The sequence below is a fragment of the Eleginops maclovinus genome, chromosome 23 (assembly GCF_036324505.1).
Source record: "Eleginops maclovinus isolate JMC-PN-2008 ecotype Puerto Natales chromosome 23, JC_Emac_rtc_rv5, whole genome shotgun sequence".
NCBI classification, from domain to species: domain Eukaryota; kingdom Metazoa; phylum Chordata; class Actinopteri; order Perciformes; family Eleginopidae; genus Eleginops; species Eleginops maclovinus.
The window spans coordinates 14844544-14866301 of record NC_086371.1 but is presented as its reverse complement, the minus strand read 5'-3'; the positions used below and the strand labels follow the sequence as shown (position 1 = coordinate 14866301).

The 21758-nt window shown below is 40.9% G+C and overlaps 1 protein-coding gene across 1 annotated transcript; it reads right to left on the bottom strand.

Moving 5' to 3' along the window:
- Positions 1-8966: 8966 nt before the first annotated feature.
- Positions 8967-21493, bottom strand: LOC134859654 (CCR4-NOT transcription complex subunit 6). Its single transcript, XM_063876282.1, has 12 exons — positions 21403-21493; positions 20158-20279; positions 19533-19719; positions 19203-19288; positions 19000-19104; positions 18739-18807; positions 18288-18445; positions 17444-17598; positions 15187-15341; positions 14750-14983; positions 13871-14073; positions 8967-13762 (listed from the first exon to the last, which is right to left on the bottom strand). The coding sequence occupies exons 2-12, from the start codon at positions 20267-20269 to the stop codon at positions 13547-13549; spliced, it is 1680 nt and encodes a 559-aa protein (XP_063732352.1). The 5' UTR covers positions 20270-20279; positions 21403-21493; the 3' UTR covers positions 8967-13546.
- Between the last annotated feature and the right edge of the window lie 265 nt (positions 21494-21758).

The following is a 21758-nucleotide window of genomic DNA, read 5'->3' as shown; positions in this document are numbered from 1 at the left end:
TGTGACTTTAGGTATATGTTGTGACCTTTATATTAATACAGTCATCTTGAGACAATCTTTGGAGGGGGGGTGTGGTTGACCTACTTTCAACTTACCTCGACTACACCTTCTCAGCAGCTGATTATCAACCTGATTACCATCCCTTACGTAAACCAGTGTGAAAGCCCAATCCTCAGCTCCAGCCTTCGCCAGTTCATCATGTTTCCACCCATGGTAACGCTAAGGCTGATAGCTACTTTTTGCTCTTGTCAAGGTTTTGCCTGTGTTAAGCCAGTTGTTCCAGTGTTAGATCCACCGCCCTGCCCCATCCAGCCGTATCATTAGCCACTTTTGTTCTGTTGTGTCTCCCAGCTGCTCCGTGCTCTTCCTGGTTCCCGCTCCTGTCTCCCCTGGCACCCATTTACTGGACACCCTGGGATTCCGTTTCAGTTTTTGTTATCAGATTCAGTTTAGTCCTTCTCTGTGAGTTTAATAAGTTTAGGGATGCTCGTTACAGTTTGTTTATGGTAGAAATTGTATCTGTCAATTCAGGAAATATCACTTTTGTGTTGGATCAACAATGCAGTATCAGTGAAGCTGTTTGGCACACACAAAACCACATGTCAGCATGTACTGTATATCATTTTGGTCAGACCACACAACTTTCCTGCTAAAATATTTTATAGCTAGAATGGAAATATTGCCACAGTTGCAGCTTGTCTGATTTTGTTACAAAATCTACAGTTCTTCAATTCCCCTTACTAAATTGTGTCAGACTGAAGTGGTCATGTATAAACATGAACCCTAGTGATGTTGTGAGTTTGTGAACAGCCAGACAAGGAGTTGTTTTTTTCTGAAACGCAAAATCCTGTCAAACCTCACTGACCCATCCAACTCACTCAACCCTGCACGCAGTGTTTTGAAAACGTGTCAGCTGCACTTTCAAACTATGCCTCTAACATCCGCACTCCACATGTTTGTTTGACTGGGTCTGGGCTGAATTATCTCTCAGGCTTTACTAAATGAGATCTTCATATTTTTCTCTGCGGGGCTGGATAAGAAATCTTTGTTGTTTACAAGTGTGAGACAGTCAAATGCAAAACACGCCCTCAGATATTTGTTAATTGAGTACATATACCTGTCAGGGCCTGCTATTTTCTGATGCAGCTGCAAGCTAGCAACATCACAAAAACATTAAATCAAATGCCAAGAAAACACAGACTTTAATTGGTTAAAAATATAGACTAACGCATAAAACAAAAACACAGAGGGGCAATGATATGATGGTTCGCAGAAAAAGATCTTGTAATGAGTCTAAGCTGTATCTGTGTTTAGGTTGGTTAGTATTGGGTAAGAGGCGTTCAGCAAAAAGCCTAGACTATTTGAACAAACAACACTCTGAACTTTTGAACCTGAAGCCTGGATTAACAACTGACCTGGGAGCAGCAGAATCTGGGAAACTATAATTAAGTTTGATTAAAGAACATTTCTGGAGTCTGTGTCTGCATGCTAAGTGCTGCTGAAGTTGTAGCAGACAAGGGCCCCCATCAAATGAGCAATTACATAGCTGCGAAAGAAATATGTTCCTTCCTTATGCAAAAAGCCACAAGCAGCCACACCAAAGCAATGACAAACAGGGAAATACACATGTGCATGCACGCAGGGAGACGTATACACTCAAACAAAAATTCCCTGATTGTGTCTCTTAGCAAAATGAAGCAGGAGGAAAACAGCTCTGAATGCTTAGGAAAGCCAACCAGTCATTCCTATGGCGTCCACAGTATAATTAGCTGAAACAGGCAGTAATGTACCTATAAATACCAGAGACTAAACAACAGTAAACAAAGGGACAACCGCAGCCAGCAACCTCTCACATTAGACTCCACTTCTTCCCCACAGGCTCTGACAGCGGCAGCATCAACGATAACTGTGGCAGCAGCGACAGCAGCATCGGATGCTCACAATTAAATCTCACCCAAGTGATTTATTACAGAAGCAGCTACAGAGGCGGTCTTTTTGTGGAGGTCACAGCTTTTTACCACATAACCCCCTAAGTGTGTCCTTCTGTGACCTCTTCCTCTTTTTTCTTCCTCCCCTTTGCTATCCTGGCTTCAGATGCCTTTTTGAAAGAAGGCAGTTTGCAGTGCGTGCTTCGAACACAAGACTTTTTTTGTTGTAAAAATCACCCATGAATATATTCTTTAAATGAAACTAAATGAAGCCAATATTGATTTTATGTGGATACAGTAATGCATTTATAGGGAACCAATATTTAATGATATTATTTAAAAATATATTCAAATGTATGATATACTTTTGTCTTAAATCATGGGTCTAATAAATACCACAAAAGGTAAAAGCTTTTTTAGGACAAATCAAATGCTAATATCTGTGTGATAATCAGATGAATGATGCTTCCCTAATACAGCAATAAATGGCTACACATAAAACATTTTCTTTTAAGAAAACATTATTAAAACGTCTATATTGTATATAAAAAGCGATATAAAAATTCAGAGGTGAAGCTAATAAATTATTTGGCATAAAGTCAAATCTAAAATTCAGTATCAAAATGTTTTTGTTCAGTACAGCCAAGAAAACGTTTTTTCCAACAAAATCCTTCTTACCATGATAATAAAGAAATGTAAAGGCAAATAACACATATTCAAATGTTTAACAAAAACCACATTGACATTTAGATCATTCACACCCCTTATTAATTTACATGTGTTGCATCTGCAAAACAAATATGACGGTGTGATAGTAAAAAAATCAATCAAAATCAATAGAGAGAGACATGTTTAAAACGTTAATGTGTATTTCTGCCTACATTTATTGTATTTATTTTTGGCATCTTTGACCCAAATGGATCAATTCAATTGCCAAAACACTGACAAGCAAGCAGACGATTGCATGTATGACCTATTGAAAGGAGGACACAACTCACACACTGACCAACAAAAATACTGAGAGCTTATTAATTAATTAGGAATGACAGTTCTTATGGAATCAACGGCAGGAAAAGATCATCAATCCAGACACAACAGAGATGTTGAAACAATACGTCTATAGCAGCAGCACATTAGTCAGAACACAGCGGTGCAGTTTTGTAGTACAGCCCAGCAAACTCACCTGTCTGAACGTCACTGATGTCCCGCGACAACTCCAAGAATATTTTCAAAACATAAACCCAATCCACTCAGTCTCTCTGACCCACCGTGCTCCTCAAATGTTTCCTTCACGTTAAACTGGCATCAGGAAATATTATTACAGACAGAAAGACCTGAAACCTCACACACTCATCTATGTTAAACATCTATGTTTGCTAACATCTATGTTAGCAAAAGCCACATATACCCAACAATTGGCATTGTAGCAATTAGCATGCTGCCAAGACCCAGAATGCACCTGTGGTTGGTGTATTTGCTTTGCACCACTTAGCTTCCTGGTGAGGTGTAGCGTTCAATCAATGCCGAATTTAGTTGGATGCATTTTTATATTACGTGGAGTTGCAGTTAAATGAATTAAAACCCACAATAATGTAATTATCTATCATTGCTTGTTTTGGGCCTACTATTTACAAACAGTTTTCGGACACTCTGCCCTCCGGTGGCTGCAGACACACCAGCAGCATCTTCTCTGCAACAGCTGCTAACTCTACTCCTTTGGTTTGTTCCATTCTCACCATGTTTTAGGACCTGTTTCCTGTGATTTTACTCTGAATACATAGGTTGTGCAGCTATCTTTTTGCATTGTGTGTTTGTGGCTGCAGCCTTTGTGGAGGATTCTATATCTTAACAAAGACAGAGCCCTGCTAGCTGTTGATCCCTGTTTCCCTCTTTATGCTTAACTAAGCTAAATACGTGCTGTACATGTGAGAGTTGTATCAATCTTTTTAACTAACTGTCAGCATGAAAGCGCCTAAGCATATTTTCCAAAATGTCAAAGCTTTCTTTGCAAAACTACAGCACAATGCATCAATGGTTGGCAGGGGTCACTGCCATTCAGGTGAAAGCACACCTCCGCAGACATAATGATGCTGCTTCTGACAACTACACGTTGCTTATATTCTTAACTGTTTTGCTGATTAGCATTTCATTTTCATTCCTGTAGCACACCATCATAACTGCCTGAACCGAGGCATCACCGTCCCTCTCACACTCATTAGGCTTTGGAAGCAAACAAACACACACACACACACACACACACACACACACACACACACACACACACACACACACAAACACACAAACACAAACAGGAGCTGTCACACTACCCCAGTCGTTGCTGCAGCCTGTGACCCACAGATGCGAGTATACGGGCCTCAAGTGACAGACGAATGCTCCCCAGCCCTGAGAACAATTAACACAGCCAGCACTAGAGACACAGAGAGAGGGAGGGAAAGACTGTCATGTTGAAGCAGCTCACTGGAGAGAGACGAAGGGGTTGCGAGTTTGCTCCAGTGCACTGTGTTCAGTCGCCAATGCTCCACGCTGCAAGTCTTATTGACAAAGAGAGAGCGAAACAGAGACAATGGGAAAGATTGAGCTGAATCCAATTCTCACCTCTGATTTCAGAGTATCCAAGGAGAAGATTTGGGCCTTGTTTCATTCTCAACAACAGGTAGTCTTTACCCACAGAGGCCCTGCTACACAGCACTGTCCCTGATAACTTTGGATATCAGACACACTGAGCCCTAGTCTCACATGGTTTGCAAGTAGTGCAAAGTCATTACTGCTTTTAGCACAACAGAATTTGCTATGAAGAATTACAAATGTACTACATTTCATAATCTGCTTAAACCCAGGCAAGCAAGCAGATCATTGCAAATTTGACCTCTTGGATTTCAACCATAAATACACTCAGGAAACACGGCACATTGAATTGTTTGTAGAAAAGTAAGGGCATGTATTTTTTCAACATTTTTCCCCCCTACAAAATATGTGTTGTGAATTCCTGGCATGACTTCACAGGCACACGGCCTTGTTTTCCTCTGCCCTTTGTGGATAATATATGTTGGTGGTGGCAGGGGGGCTGCTGGTGAAGGGATTTTTCACATGTGCATATGCAAGCACGTATGATGGTTGGTCGGTGCATACTCCATCTCAATTAGGTCTGCATGTCTGTTCACCTCTTCTGTCATCTTTCCAACATGTTAAGAGAGAAAACAGGCTGAGCATGTGTGATTCATTCTGAAAAGAAATAGCTTTTTTAACAATTTCATCCTAGCCACGCCCAAAAGCATACGCTGCTTTATTGTCTATTTTACAACAAATGGTATCAGAATTTACAAAATGAACAATATGCTGTTCAGAAAAGGATTTAAACAACATAATTGAAACTAAAACGTATCACAAAAATGTGTACTGAGGTAATAAATAAAGAAGGAGTAAGGTAATTGTCTCATAAACGTCTATACAACTGGACTTTTTTTTATAACCAGATGAGTCACTGCTAGATATAAGAGAGGATTCAAGTTTATTGTTTTGGCTTTGTTTTGCTTTTCTGGAGGTTGCCATGTGGTGCAAGACCCAAGTGATATTTTAAAACTCAAAAGGCTGGTAAATAATCAAGTGCAGTGAGTTTATATATATTTGTTTACATTGTGATAATATTGAAAGACTTTTAACTAATTATATGAGTTTTGGTTATTTTTATTTTAGCAAGAGACACTTGTTTAAGGCAGAGAGAGTAATAGTTGCAGTTGCTTGCACACCGTCTGTCCAAACCTGCCCTGGCGAATAACTCTTAGGTCTGCACCTTCCGCTCTAATAGCGTAGAAACACTCCCCTTGGTTTAACAAGAGCAATGAAACACACACACACACACACACACACACACACACACACACACACACACACACACACACACACACACACACACACACACACACACACACACACACACACACACACACACACACACACACACACACACACACACACACACACACACACACACACACAATCGTCCTTTGGTCAAATTTACACCAAATGGTTTCACCGTTTAGGTTCCCAAGCTGAGGTGATTTCTACCGAAAATGCTCAGGATATTTCCTGCTGTGTTGGCTGTGTCTGGTCTGGACTCTCAGACACACGCAGCTATATTTCATATTTCAAGTGCTCATTTCTGGAGCTTAACAACTTGAATCCACAACCATGGAACCAAAAGAAAGTACTCTGAGGGCATGTTAGGAGAAGTTGGCTGAACATCATACAGGCAACTGGCCTAGTAGCGGTGCTCCCACACACACAAACTTAGACTCACTAGTGGGAATTTCAGAGGAAAAGGATAACAAAAAGGATGGATTGAGTGGGGGAGGAGGAATAACGGAGGATATAGAGATGGAAGAAAACAAACAAGAACAAGAGAGGAGAGATAGAGAGTCTACATCTGCAAAGGACTTTACAGGATTTTAGATCGCGCTGCCACGTTAACACAAGACAGAGAGTCGGCAAGCATTGAGGTGAAGTTAAGGGAAATCTCTTTTCACTCCCCCCTTTTTTTCTTTCCATACAAACAACCAACTCTCTCCTCCCTCTTATATCACTCAAACGCACATCTTGACGGTTATTCCTGGAAGAGAATTCCATTCAAAACAAGAAATAGTTCACGACCTTAAAGATGGAAAATGTGTTTCTTGGAATACATTTGACATTCAACTTCCTAACCCTGATTTTGAACAGATTACTTTGGCGGAAAATAGGCAGCATATTAAAAAAGCCTCTGGTTTCCATATGAGCACAGTCATGTGATAATAACATTTTCTCTCAGTTCATTTCAGGTTAAGAACAGTCAGCCTGGTATTTACTTATGCTGCATTAAAAGGCATTATTCACTCAGTACAAAGTGTGCTAAAAGCTGATTCTAGATCTATTGATCTTTTTTTTTTTTTAATGCAAAACATAAAATACGTGTCTTTTTTGTTGTTGTTTTTTGCATGTGGGCATCTGTTAAAGGTTATTTTTCTTTTACAACCACTCCATCCTGTTACTTTATGAGGATGACATGGTGGCTCGCAGGCCTGAAGGTCTGTTAATGGGCATCATTTCATGCTCACAGCTGCAGCACTTTAGTGTGGAAGTCCACTATGTTCGGAAAAATGTGCCAGGCCACGATTAGCAGAAAAACAAACACAAACACAACCAATACACCTCTAGGAAAACCACATTGATTAAAGGCCTGTTGTTTTATGGCAGGCCGAGCATGAAGAAGAGTCCAAGAGTCTAAGGCTGCAAGTAATGATCATTTTCATTATTGATTAACCCTCCTGTTGTCTTAATGCTAAGATTGACAGTTTTTTTATTTGGTCATTTCAGGAAAAGTCCTTACATTTTGTATCCACCCTTACAAAATGTATTTGTGTAAGAATTTCAAGGACTTTTCCAGAATGCGAAATAAAAATCAAGGGCATCACTATTTTCAATTATAACAAAAGCCATACACCAGCAGGGTACAAAGGTTGTCTTATTGATCTTTTCTGAGTTGGTATTTATAGATCAATTAAGTGTTAATAAAGTGGCTACAACAGCTATAAAGCATAAATTACAGACACTGAGAAAATGAGAATGTGTGCTTTTTCTAGAGAAAATCCAAACATTCTTGTTTATGTGCTTGAGGGGTTCGATATTAAGGATATGAAGACATCAAGAGGGTTAATTTCTCCGTTTTTGATTTATCTTTTAATTGTTCTGAATAGAATCTGTAAAAGAAATTTACAAAAAGTTTATCCTGATAATCAATCAATCTCAAACTATTGTTTTGCACTTCTGCTTGATAAATTACTTCATTTTGTTTAGTTAGTGGTTGAATCAAATATCATTTGATCCAAGTGATTTATAAACTAATCATAACAGTGAGGAGGAGCTCTGATAGAGTGTCTACAGATGTTGTAAACAGCATACTATGTATACATAGCCTAACTCTTCCCTGTAATCTCTTTTTGGTAAACCATGAAAAATAAATGTATTTACACTCCACAGAACAAATTTAACCCAATGTTTTTCCTATCAGCATGTGATAAAACATCTTGAAAGTGATTATTGTGCCCCCACTGTGTTTTCACGCGACTTCTCTGCTCATCTTCCTGTTTCACACTGCTCCTGCTCACTCTAAAATCACTCCAGCTGATGTTACGAGCCTCCAGTGAGTCGTTCAGTCCTGGCACCATCCTACCTCCTTCAGGAGAGAACATGGGACAGATAAGCAATCAAAGCCTGGTCCTTTGGCTCCATCGTGTGTCTACAAATGATAATACACAAACTATTATCTCCAGGCTATTTTAGGTATTAAATGTTAATGTTAAACTTTATTGATCCCCAATGGGAAATTCTCTTTTCATTTGCCCTCCTGCAGGAAAATCAAAAGGTCAGGCTCGACTACAAAACAGCACCCGCGGTGCCGATAATGGTTCAGTGTCGTACTAAAGGACACTTCGGGGGGGAGGGGGAGTGGACTTGCTGACAGACGCTTCAACCAAGATGGTCTCTGTAACCCACTAGTCTGGAATAATGTGACCCGATGTTATGAGATTTTGCAGGTTTTAATTCAACCAAACACTTTGATATCCACATTGTTTAGTTAAGATGCTGCAGAATATGGGTGGAATGAAAACCCACATGCTGTTTAGCCCCATAATCCAGCCTCCAACAGCTGTTAAAAACACTTTCATCTTCATCAACCAACATGAACTAGTTTGGATTGTGTTGAATATGATACGGGGGTCAGAAAGCGTTGTGAGTTTGGAGTAGTCTGCTTTCTTTTTAGGATATTTTGTAAATGTACAATTCCTGATAGAGGAAAGAGGAGAACATGAACACAAATAAAACGTGTCAGTTCATGTTGTGTCTAGTGTTAAACCAATCTGAAAAGGGACAGGAAATGTTCTTAAGAGAAAGAAATAAGAAAGCAAAAGGCGGTCATACAAGGACAACTGAAAAATAATTTATTTCTCAATATCCATTGCAAAGAATAAGAGGTGACACAGCTTGAAACAGATAATATAGAATTTATTTTCAACCAGAAGTAGGAAAATACATAGGAAGGTGTAAAGGAAACAAGCAGAACCTGTAGTCAAACGGAAATAATAAAAAGAACCAAACTAGTCCAAAGAGAATAGAAAGGACGGCTAAGGGGTACAACGAAAAGCATTGTTTACCATTCAGTTTCTTTTTAAAACAGTATGAGTTGATTTGAAAACAGCTGCCTTGATTTCTCGTCGGGATTAATGGACATTCTACAACATTGTGCAAGTGTTTTGTCAATATTCCTTTTTTTTTGCTGGTATTTGATGAATGGTAAACAATAGTTGGTCCAGTGCATAAACACAGTGACACAGATCAATATATGTACTTAGCTGACTACAGTTAGACAATCCTGATCATTGAACAACTACTACTAGATCGGCAGGGAGAAGATGAGCAAATATACAAGATGGTGAATAAAGGGGAAAGGAAAGGTGTTTAAAGATGGAGTGCAAAGGCAAAACAAACGACCACAGATTGAAAGATGAGATAGCTACATATTCCAGATAAAATATTTAAAAACCCATTCTAAATGTGTCTGAATGTTTGTTATTATTGCCAAGTTTATTTTGGAAAAGGATGCATTTAAAATTAGCCGACTGAAACAAAACCCCAACAAGAGTATGGATATGGACGCAACGTGTTCATGTGATCAAGGAAAAAGGACAAAAGTATCTTGCTTTCCTTACAGCCCTACTTTTCATGAAGACTATGATTCAGAATTGGGGGGAAAATTAAACAACGAGTGACTGGTTGGTGAAACTTGCTCTACACGGAGACTACAAGCAGCTTTGGTGTGCACCGTTAGAAAGAGATGCAGCTTGGGAAATTACTCTAAGCCTAAACAAGCCAACTACGAAACACAATGCAACATTGGAAAGTACAAAGCCAACAATGTGATTACTCGCCAAAGCTTACAGGGTGATATAACTCAGCTCTGTGATTTGCCAGTTTTTCCGTGAAAAGTCATAGTGTGTGGTAAACAAGGGGGCGATGGGGAGGATCGGGGTCAACAAGCAAAAGGACTAGAGTCAGGTCAGTGACTATCAAAAGCATCTACTAGCTAAATAATGTAACATGATTATCCACTGTGATGCACAAGAAGAGTGAAATGGTCTAGTAGAACTCAAATCATCACAGGAGCAGTCTAGGGACCAGCTTAGTCCTAAAAACAACAGAACAGTTTTCTCTAGTACTGAACTGCAGCCACTAGCAAGACAGCTCTGCTGCCCTAGCCTACAGGCACTCGCACTGTCCAGCTAGTGCCATACAACATCCAAAATAAAGCTGAAAAGTAAAATAAAAAAAATCCCTGTTCTGAAAGTTTTACTAATACCACTGCTGCAGATACTTTTCCCTCCATACGCTCTCAGTCCTTCATTCTACGAGGCATCATCAGGAACATTCAGCTCCTCCAATCAACCCGTCAATGTCTCATGATTTCTACAGAGGATTTGGTTTGTGATGGGAATAAGAGTATATGGGGGGAAAATATACCTAGTGAAAGTAAAAACAATGTAGCAAACATAACACCATCATAGAATTCAACAACACAATTCAATATCTTTTTAGAAAGGAAACATGAGTTACATCTTTTATTCACACTTTACAAAAAAAGCTAGCCTTTAAATCTACTACAATACTAATGCCATTCAAGGAAAAAAAATAATCAAACTGGACACATTGCTTTCCACTGGAAAACAAAAAAAGGTTAAAAGACAAACTTGTAGGGGGAAACAAATGGGAAAAACCTTGATCTGAGGTCTAAGCTTATTCTTAACTTGCTTCCCTCTTGGTTTAAAAATGTAATTTCATCATATACATTTAGGTAAATTCATTTGATAATATGACGGGCCAAGAAGTGAGGGGAGCTGCATCTGAATCTACTAAGTGCTCATCATACGGTGCATCGTGTAAAAACAAGTCTGTGGAATTCATCGGGCAGATTTCCTGTTGGTCGGGATGTGACAAATTTGAGTCATAGCAACTTCTTTGCCTGGCTTTCAGAGAGAAAAAGCTGAGCTGCCCCTCATCCCCTGTTCCTTCAAAAAGCAGAGCAAAATGGGCCTTCCACCTTTTTCAATACAGAGGTAGGGAGGTCCACAGATGGCACTATAGCTGCAGTGACGAGGGTAAGAGAACTTTACAAAGTGGTTGAGCAAAGGGGTTAAAAAGACACCGCTTGATTAATATAGTGGGGGGAGGTCTGAGGTTGGGCATATAGAGTGAAAGACCGGCTTAAGGAGGTTTAAAATTGATGGCCGGGGAAGGAGCTAAGGGCAAGACATTTCTTTTTTTGGGGGGGGGGGGACTGGGCACAGAGCTGTGTGAAGGTACAAATACGGAGCTAAACAATCGCAGGATTTAATAAAGATTAGACATCCTCCTAATGTTCCTTAAGTGAGTGTGGGGTGGGGTGGGGGGTGGGGGGTTTGGAGGCGAAAGCATACCTGATTACTAGAGAGCTCAATGAATAGGAAGGATATACACATCATCATAACATTGTCACAGCTCATAAAAAAGGAAATCAACATTAACAAAAACCCAATAAAAGGACATAAAATCTTCACAAATGTCTCAACAGTATTTAAAAATAAAAGGAGAAAAGGTTGTTCAGGCGTTCGTCAAATGGAAATAGTGCAAGACAATGACAACTGCTACAGTGAGGCACGATGTTTTCTTGTACATGTGGGATTCCTATCGGTTGTATTGGTCACGCGTCACTAGCGCGTGAGAGGAGCAGATGGAGTCACTGGTGGGCTGTGACTTATCCGTGCGTGTCCTTTTGTCTGAACTGATGGCAGCAGTGTGGATCAATGGCTTTGTTAATGGGCAAGAAGCAACAGGCAGAGTTTACTCAGTGTCTATTTACAATCGCAGCAATATGCCGGCAAATCAAATCAATAGCAGGGGGGGGTGGGGGGGATAAAACAACCACGGATACATTAATTACAGTTAATCTCTAGGGAGTGCAAAGTAGTGACAGTGAACGCCTTGAACAACCTCTTCCTACGTCTTTTGTACAAGCTGGTAACATTAACTGGATAAAAATTTAGCCATAGTTTACAATACAATCTTTTCAAATCTGATCATAATTTACTCTTGGTACAAAAAACACCAGAAAACAGGTCTTTTGTGGTTCATATACAATCATGTAAAGACTGAGTCTAGATTTCTATTCTGTACAAACACTTGTGAAAAACCACTGCTTTCGTGTATGGAATATATGGCTGGGGAAAGTCACTACTGGCCTCGGAGACAGTGCTACAGATCTGCCTGCAAATTACCTGTGTGTATGCAATTAAGTGTGAGTGTGTGTGTGTGTGTGTGTGTGTGTGTGTGTGTGTGTGTGTGTGTGTGTGTGTGTGTGTGTGTGTGTGTGTGTGTGTGTATGCTTGCATGTGTGGAGTTGGATGGCAACTCCAGACAGTGAGAGGAATGCTGGTTTTACTCCTGTGTATCAGCCATTACTCGCTCTCTCTGCCCTAAAAGTAATCGCGACAAAGAAAAGATTTGTGAAAGCCCCACATCGCTCTGCCCATCAGCCTTAATCCCTTGCCCAAAAGGGGGATACGTGGTCCACATGAGCTCATAAGCACAAGACTAGCCTAACCACTACAGAAGCGCGAGTGAAACACTCTGCAAACAGGATGGTAGCTGCTCTCAGTTTCTCACCATATCCCTCCCTCACAAATACCACGGACAGCCCGTGTGAAACGGGACATGTAGTTCTCTGGCGTCTCGAGGCAGCTGTGGGTTTGGTAGCTAATGCATCAGGGCTTGGGTCAGAGGTGTCGACTGTCTTGTAGCACCATGGGAGGCCGTTACCACACAAAAGGCCTCAGCACCACAGAATGACAGCAGGAAAGCTTACTTCATGTGAGCTGCCTGGGATGCTTAACTACCAGCTGAAAGCGGCTCTAACCCGACAACATCTGACTCAAGAAACGTGTACCCCAAAGAAAGACTGAGAAAGTACGCTGGCTGCCCAAAGAATGGGACAAAACAAGCACCAGCCAATGAAGGAGGTCTGAGAGTGACAAGTCTGCTGTCTTTGCTGGTTTCAGGTTTATACAGGACAGACAGATAAGCAGACGACCAGCTGTGGAGCTTTTTAGGTGAAGGTCATCCCATCAGTCACTGCTCAGCTTCCCCAGACTCTAAAGCAAACACTTCCCCATGAGACCAATCTGAACGAGCTACCATCCCCTCTAGTTTGAAAGACAGAAGCAAAGTAGGTGGGTGGCTTTTTAGGAGGGAAGGGAGTCCAAAACACAAATTATGATACACGAACAGGACTGAATCGAGCAGTTAAAAGAAGAACAAAAGAAAAGAAACGAGAAAGAAAAAAGAAAAATATAGAATATCTATAACATTATACGAAATCCCTGTCGGCCAGACCTCACTGTACGAATATTTTACAGGTTGTGTGTTTGTCTTCCTCCTCCGCTATGGTGGAGGGAAGGGCTGGTAGTGGGAGGGAGGAGGGTTTGAAAGGGAGGGGCTGTGGTTGCAGCTCCCCCTGGTGGTGTGGCAGGGACTCACTACCTGCGGGCAGGCAGATGGAGCCCGTTGACCTGGGGGGGCAGGTTGGGCAGGAGCAGCTCCAGCTGGCTGAAGAGGGAGAAGTGGTCGGAAGGGATGTGGGGGTGTGGGCAGCCGCTGATATTGTTCTCTGCGAGCCAGTGGGGGTCCAGGGGGCCCAAGATACCCAGCACGTTCAGGTGAGGCTTGGAGTAGAAAATATAGTCGATGACACCCTGAGGAGAGAAGAGGGGAGTCACCTCAGATGGATTCAACCTTGAGATGGGGCTAATAAACAAGTTGCATATACACAAAACAGATATCTGTGTGGGCGGTGCAGTCACCTTGAAGTCGAAGGTGTAGTTGGTGTAAGGCATCAGGCCGTTCTCGTAAGCGCTCTTCAGCTTGAAGCCGTGGGTGATCCTGCCGTTGGACGTGCTGTTCTTGCCGTTGCAGTTGAATTTGGTCAGGCTGTCGCTATAACGAAGCTCCTTGAAGTCCTTGTGGGTGCAGTCCACCCCCCCACTACTCAGGTACTCCACCACGCCTGAACCGAGGAGAGGGATGAGAAGATTTCATTAGAATCGTGAAAAGTCAAGTAGCAGCTCAAGGTCCCAACCGACCAATCAGTTCCTACGGCACAGTGTGTCACACTAAATGTTATTTTTAGTTATCAGCTTTAACATTAAAGCAGTCACTCAATTTTATCTTATATTGCAAGCCATGTATATTTCAGATCCTTCCTTTGTGGGAGATCTGGAAAGAAAAACACCAAAACTAAATGTGACATCAATCAAGTCCTGTTTTGACTGATAGAGCTGGAAGGAGGAAAGCCTGAATACCTTATGACAACAGTACATTCAACAGAGCCTTACATGCAAAAGGATCTTGATGCATCATATTTTTGGAGTGAAGAAACTCTGCAAAAACCTTTAAATAAAGTCGATTAACCTGCAGACGATTTTTTTCCGTTAACTCCCTGACCTAAACAAATGTAACATTGTGTAACAAGTGCACCACAGATGTCAAGAGCCTGTGGCGACTTCAAATGGCTTGTTTTGTCAGCTCAAAATCCAGACACATTTATTTTTACAATAACAAAACAACTTAAATTCACATTTGGGCAAGTCTAGCAAAACACTACACATTTCTCAATCTACCAGGGAGGGTATGGAGCAGGACTAACACGAGTGCTTTTATACCATGTAGCCATGCTAACGTACCAGAGTCAGGCAGGGAGTTGAGGTCAGCGCACAGCACCAGTGGAATGGCATTGGTCTCACCGGAGACCGAGGACAACTTGAGGCTGCGCGTGGCCTTGTCCACTATGTTCTTCACCTCCGACAGGAACATCATGGTCTGGACCAGCTTCACGTCGGAGTACTCGGGATCCCAGTGCATGTGGGCATTGGCTATGAGAAGCAGCTGCTTCTCCATGCCATGGAGTGACTTTCCAGCTGAAAGGAGAGGAAATATAAGTAGGGAACGATATAGAAAGAAATAAGTGCTAATGAAATACACATATGTCACACCTACTATCCTTTGTGCCGTTACACCAACTTCTCATTGAGTTTCAGACTAATTCTGGATAAGCAGGACTTACCAATCTTATTTATAAAATGATCATCTAAGAAGTCTTTAGGATAGAATCGATACTCACAGGAGGCCTCCATCATCTCTTTGCGGACCTCAAGCAGCACAGCTACCCCGATGTTGTCCTTGGTCATCACCCTGTTCAACATAGCCTCTGAGCCCTCGGAGTTAGCCATGGCCAGCTGGTTGAACTCCACCGTATGCTTCTGCACGGCGCTGAACCTGGACGAGAGCGAGGAGAGAGGACACGTTCAGGCAGTGAATGGAGACACTGAGATCCTGGAGTTCAAACATCTGCAGGGCTCCTCAAAACATATGAGCTAAGTGGCACAGTCATCTGGTTTCCACTCAGCGTGTTGACCAAATACAGAAACAGCACTGCCAGCTGCTGCTCGGACAAAGCTTCTTATCAGAGTCATAAACACGTTCATACGATTAACACAGGGTTATAAAAAAGTCACATAGCCGTCAGATTTCGTTATCACTTCAGCAGCACTTAAAGCTCCAGCCTCAGACTTGTGCTGCAATCCACTTTTCAAAACTCTACAGCTAGTCAAAGCACTAACAACTATTTGGAAAAAGGTGATGCCATGCCATGAACATAGAACTGGTGTTATAAGCCAGCTGACAATGCAACCTGATTATTGAAGCATGCAAACCATTCAAATGTTTATCAATGGCCCTTATAATTACTTTAACAGTTGGGGCCCGTAAAAACAAAATACCTTAAATGCAAATCTAACACTCCATGATGTAAATGACCAGTTGATATTTCCTTGGTACTTGTAACAGTTCAGACACAACAGGCTGAGCAAGTTATCAAAACACCATGTCCATGTGCAATAATATTGTAGTCTATGATTGAATGTGTCTAATGTACACAGATTAATATTATATTGCATTACTTGGCGGGGGCTGAGCAATGTGGGGGTTTCCTTATTTAAATATCTCTAGTTTTTCCACAAACAATCCAACTTAACTTAAGCTATTTAGCTTAACTTAAAGTGGGAGCTTACAGTTAACACAAATGGTTGTCCATCAAGCTCTTTTGCAAGAACGATACAGCTGACAACAGCTGACAACACCAGACTTTCTGTTCCACGTGGGAAAGTAGTAAACATAAAACAGTTCTTGGAGTCACAGAGCCTTACCAAACAGAACGTGCTATTCTGAACAGGCTGATGTGAACACATGTACATCCCGATCATCTTGACATTTAGCATAGCATTCCTATATCATTATCAGACTCATGCTGAACAGATAAAGGAAGATAAAGCCGATGCAACAGAACCAGAGATGTTGGCAGCCTTCCCAATCACATACTTTGTGTCTCCAAGTATGCTGCAGTATGTCCTTTGCATGCAGCATGTATACAACTGGGACATACTTTTTTTTGTCATAACAGGATGTCTTGAACTTTGAACCTCCTGCATATTTATCAGCTGTGAAGACGATTGTAGGTCAGAAAAGCTTTCTGGCTTGTACACTGCACAATGTGACCGGATACAGCATGACTTGGTGGTATCTTTGGAGTACTAAGCCAACTTCTGTCATGTCTCGTTTGCCAACAGCTGATTCAAGTGAACGGGGTGAGCCCCAAAGTAAGTGACAACTCCCACCCAGGCTCACCGAAGGTGGCCCAGCATATGTCATAATTCTTCGTCAGCACCTGCCTAGCAGTTGTTTCCCATATAACATTAAACAAGTGAAATGTTTTCAGACAGCAGTTTCTCAAAAGTTAGATCAATAATATATGTACTATGGTAAAAACAGAGCCGCCAATGTCAAACCTTAGGGTACAGTTTAAAATGATCAAACTTTTACATGAATGCAAAGTGTCTGAAACGCATTATCAAGGAGAGTATAACTGATGTGATGCATCGTCTGAGGGGCACAACAAACCGACAGATGCTTTGCAGAATAATCAAACTGGTTAGGTAGGTCAGTAATGGAAACTCAGCCAAGCGGATATCATCACAGCAATAAAAACAGTTGCACAAGTTTCAGTTTCCCAGCACCTGCAGTGAAAGGCTTACAATGCAGTACGTATTTACTTTGTCAAAATGATTGCATCTGTTGAATGATGGGAAAATCTCACAGGCTTACTGATGGACTGTAAATAAACCACAATAAGCCTTTATTACTGACGCAACCACATTCAGAGTCATCCTTATTTTGTCCTCGTAAAAACTATCCAAGACATTAGGTCATAAAATATAATCAGATCATCTTGGAACTACAAATGAGTGCGATCAGTCCTTTCAAAATAGTCTAACAATAGATACAGGCAGTAAAACATAAATACAGAAGTTGTAGGTACATACTTTTCCGTCTTGAAGAAAACGGCACAACCATCCACGTGTTTACGGTCTGACTCTGACATTGTCCTGGCTCGTGACTTTGGACTGAAGAACCCTTCGTATCCCTGCTCCTTCAGCTCTGGCAGGAAGTAATTGTAGTACTGCTCCGTCTCAACTTCCTTTAATCAAAGAGAAACTCGTCAGGATGGACAACAAGAAAGAATGACAGTTGTGCAAGTACAAACAAACGCCTCCTTCCAAAAACATCAGTGTTTTCCGAAATGTAACATTTTAAAACAAAAGTAGGAAAAGTAAGATACAGCAAAAAGTAAATACAGCTGAAAGAAGGAGTGGCAGCAATAAACCCAGCAAGCGTGGGAAATTACATAACAATTTTGGATTGATAAATACAAAAAAAGTATCTGTGTGCTCTACATTAACCCTGCTCCATTAGAGATGTTGGTCATATAATATACCAGACAAATGCTATGTTTTAACAGTTTATCATTTTTAGAACAAAAAAACAACTACAAATACAAGGACACATTGATAAGAAAAAACAACCAAACAGACAACATGACCACACTCTAATCCAACATTTTCAGACCTCAGAAAGCAATCACATTTTGCATGGTACTATAATCATTGCCTCAAAGTTGCTAAACATCCAGACCCATTCCAGGTCAATGAAAACTAATTCTGGTGGTCACTGTCAGGTCGGAGTCTTTTTTGAGCTTTAGCCAAAAAGGTTCTGTTGACAACACCAAAGCAAATCTTTTAGTTTTGTTCAATTTGCATTGATATACTAAATAACCATTAGGTTAATCTGCGTGAAACATAAACACATGCTTTGATGGCCATCTCTTACCTGCAAACTGATGATGTCTGCACTGCAGCCCATAATCTCCTGCATGATGGATTTTTTTCGGTATTCCCAGTTAAGAGCCCAAGAGGGGCAGTAGCCATATAGCTGTCGTGTGGCGTACTTATCACACAGCACATTGTAGCACATCACAGAGAACAGTGCTGAGGGGAGAAACAGAAAACAGGTTAAAAATGTTCATGATTTTTGGTTGCCACAGATTGATATTTCCACACTTAACAAGCTTTGATCCTTAATGGCAAAAATAAAATAACCACAATACCAGTGGAAATGCATGATTCACCACACTAGTTAGATAGCACCATTCAAATCTAATCAATGTCTTGAACAAACACTCTTAATATCTATCCGAGTTGCTGTGAAATGGGATAACATCGACAAGGTCCCAAAGTCTCGGTCCTTGTGATATCCCTAGTTTCATGTGTGTTGTATTTACCCGAATCCCGTGTCCTGTCGGGTTCCGCGATTGAGATCCATGACCGGGCTGGGGGCATCTCTGTTGGTACTGAGCAAAGAATACAAATATTTAATATCTGTGACAAGATGTACATGCAAAGTTGTTAAGGGCACATGAAATGTCAGGTTCACTGACCCCAGTTTTATCTACTGATGTGCCCATCTTTTCCGTAAATGAAAACAAAAGGCAATATGCAATTCCAGTTCTGGTCTCAAAACTTCCAGACAGAGGGGGACTTACTGCGCTTGATAGCCCCTGCCAGATTGTCTAACAAGTAGTTGAGCAGTCTCCGCGTGCCGTCAGGTTCCTGGTAGAGGCTCATAATTTCTTGTGCAAGTGGGTTTCCTGGTGGAGGAAAAGCAAATCAGACTGAATCGTCGCTAAGACAACAAAGGGATTTCAAGGCTAGAATGGCTACAAAACAACTTCGGTGAGCCACTCACCTTTCAACCCCAGTGTTTGTAACTGAAACAGTTTCCCCAATTCAAAAGGCAGAACCCGCAACTGGTTGTTATTTAAAAGCAGTTCCCTGTGGAGGACATAGGGGAATTTGATCATTAGAAACCAAACCGCCTGAGAAACAACCATCTTTATCACTGTTCAAAAACATTTAACCTCAGATTCATTGTTAATGTGAACTTAATATGGAACAAAATTGGCAGATATCCAAAGGATCTACAATAAATAAATCACTTTGCCATAATGCAAACAACTAGTCTTCCTTTCTATTGTACCTGAATTGATAGGTAGATTTATAGCTGGAGATAACTTACCTGAGAGACACCATGTTGCCGAGCTCGGCCGGCAGGCTCCTGATCTTATTGGATGAGAGATCCAGGTACACCAGGTTTTGTAGTTTGGCAATGTCTGGCGGGATGCGTGACAATGAGTTGTCACTGATGTGCAGGGCAGTGAGGTGGGTGAGAGTCCACAGGGATGTGCTGAGACTCCTTACTCGGCCTGCAAGACAATGGAAATAATACATGCACACACAGGACAATTAAGGCCCAGTATCATGCATACAGTTCCCATGTAAAATAAATAGTTAAAACTCACAGAATTACCAGGCAACAATGCTGATAATAGACAAATCATTTAATTAATTATTTTAGGGAAAATGTCTAAAATTCACTGGTCATAGCCTCTTTAAATGCTATATGCTGATGAGCTTTGGCAAGAAATGTGAAGATGTCACCTTTGGCCTTGTGAAACTCTGAGTTACATTGATTTACCCACTTCCTATTTAAAGAGCTACAATCCAGTAATAGGCCATTTTGAACGTAGGAAAATTGTCTACTGTGATTAATCTATATCCAAACCTAAAGAGGTATGTCAGAATAGTGTGAATTAAAGACAATTACTTATCTACAAAGCTAGGAATTCTACTACAATACTCACCGCTGATTTCCAGCTCAGCCCAGTATGACTTCTTCCCGTTTGCTGCCTCCTCAGTGGACATGATTGTGTACATCCGCCTGGGATCCGGCGGGTCATATTTTTCCTTGGGCATTCCTATAACACTAGATAAATATATTTGCTCTTTTAAAAATGTGCATGGACCGAATAAAATGATCCTATTGTTGCAGCTTTGTAAATCAATTAAGTAATTGTGTCCTCAGACTAAAGCTATGAATAAGGTTAACGGTGGTTTAGTTCAGCAGACCAAGTTAACGTGTTTGCTTGAGAATTTTTATCAAGATACCTCATGCACACATGTTAGCACTTTTAAAATGTTACCATAATCAAACACCAACAACACGTTTGACCGAGATATGGTTGAACAACAACAGTACTTTAACTGCCTAGAGTACCATAATCAAACTGACCACTAACACTCAATTGATTCTTACGAGGGCTGTGATTTCATTAGTTACGTTAATGTTACATAATAAACATTAAAACCAGAAACGTAGCCAGATAGCCAACTAGTTTGTTAACTGTGATAACAATAAACGATAAAGCTGTCGTTCATCAAAGAGCTGAACATAGAACCCCTTTTCTAAAAGAGTAAACATTTTTGTTTAGAGACAACTAATATTGTCGCTAACTGATTAGCCTAGCTTAACCTAAATAGGTAACGTTAGCTATCAAACTACACATAACAGACGCTAACGTTAAAATAGCTAACGCTAGCTCGCTTGCTAATTGCCAAATATTGCAAACGGACACGCGGAATTGGGTATATTGGCCAAATAGTCTACTGATTTGAATGCCTTGTCCGAATGGGAAAGCTAAAAAGATGCAAAAGGACATTAAAATATACTGAAGAAATATTGTTTACATAATAGCAAAGCACTGACTTGCGCATTGTAACTAGGCCACGAAACAGCGCATTAGTTAGCTGCCGCTAGCTAGCCTCCAGTAGCAAGAATCACTATTGAGATTGAGATAAACTATGAGCTAACGAGCTCACAACGCTACACGATGCTGGGTTTGCAAGCAATTGCGAGGTATTTAGCTTAGCTAGAGTTAGCTTGTTAGCTAAAAGCTAACAGATCCCAGTTATTCGAAGCTGACCGACTTCCTATAAAAACTAGTCTTTACTTCAGAAAGCCACAAAAACGCTTTGAACATTTACTTAAGATTTGGTGGAAATGAGTAAAATAAAGAAGTTAGGTCCAACAGGAAGAAATGCCTTTTTACCTGCAAGAGCATACCAAATCGCGAGGACCACTGCGTGTTCTCTTTTGTTTTCTAGCTACTTCGCACCCGTTTCCGCTGCTGTATCATGGCGACTGAAGGATTTTTTTTCTCTGCCGATAACAGCGCGTGATCCTATTGGTCGGCGTGTAGACGGCCCAACCAGCTGTTGAAGCAGAGTAAATACAATCTTTGGTAGTGAGTGATCGATCATAAAATGGATGGAAAGAGTAGCAGTTTAATTGATCATTGCATATTTACACATTTTGAATAGTTAGCAGAGGTAAAGTACATGTAGTCGAATTAATAATGTGTACTGCATTTGTATGACAGTCAAGGGAAGATTGTGGTTGATGAGA

Coding starts and splice junctions, on each gene's coding strand:
- LOC134859654 (XM_063876282.1), bottom strand. CDS start 20,269: ATGCCCAAGGAAAAATATGACCCGCCGGATCCCAGGCGGATGTACACA. Junction 18,808..18,999: donor GGCAGGGGCTATCAAGCGCA/GTAAGTCCCCCT, acceptor TTCTTTGCTCAG/TACCAACAGAGATGCCCCCA. Junction 14,984..15,186: donor AGAGATGATGGAGGCCTCCT/GTGAGTATCGAT, acceptor CTCTCCTTTCAG/CTGGAAAGTCACTCCATGGC.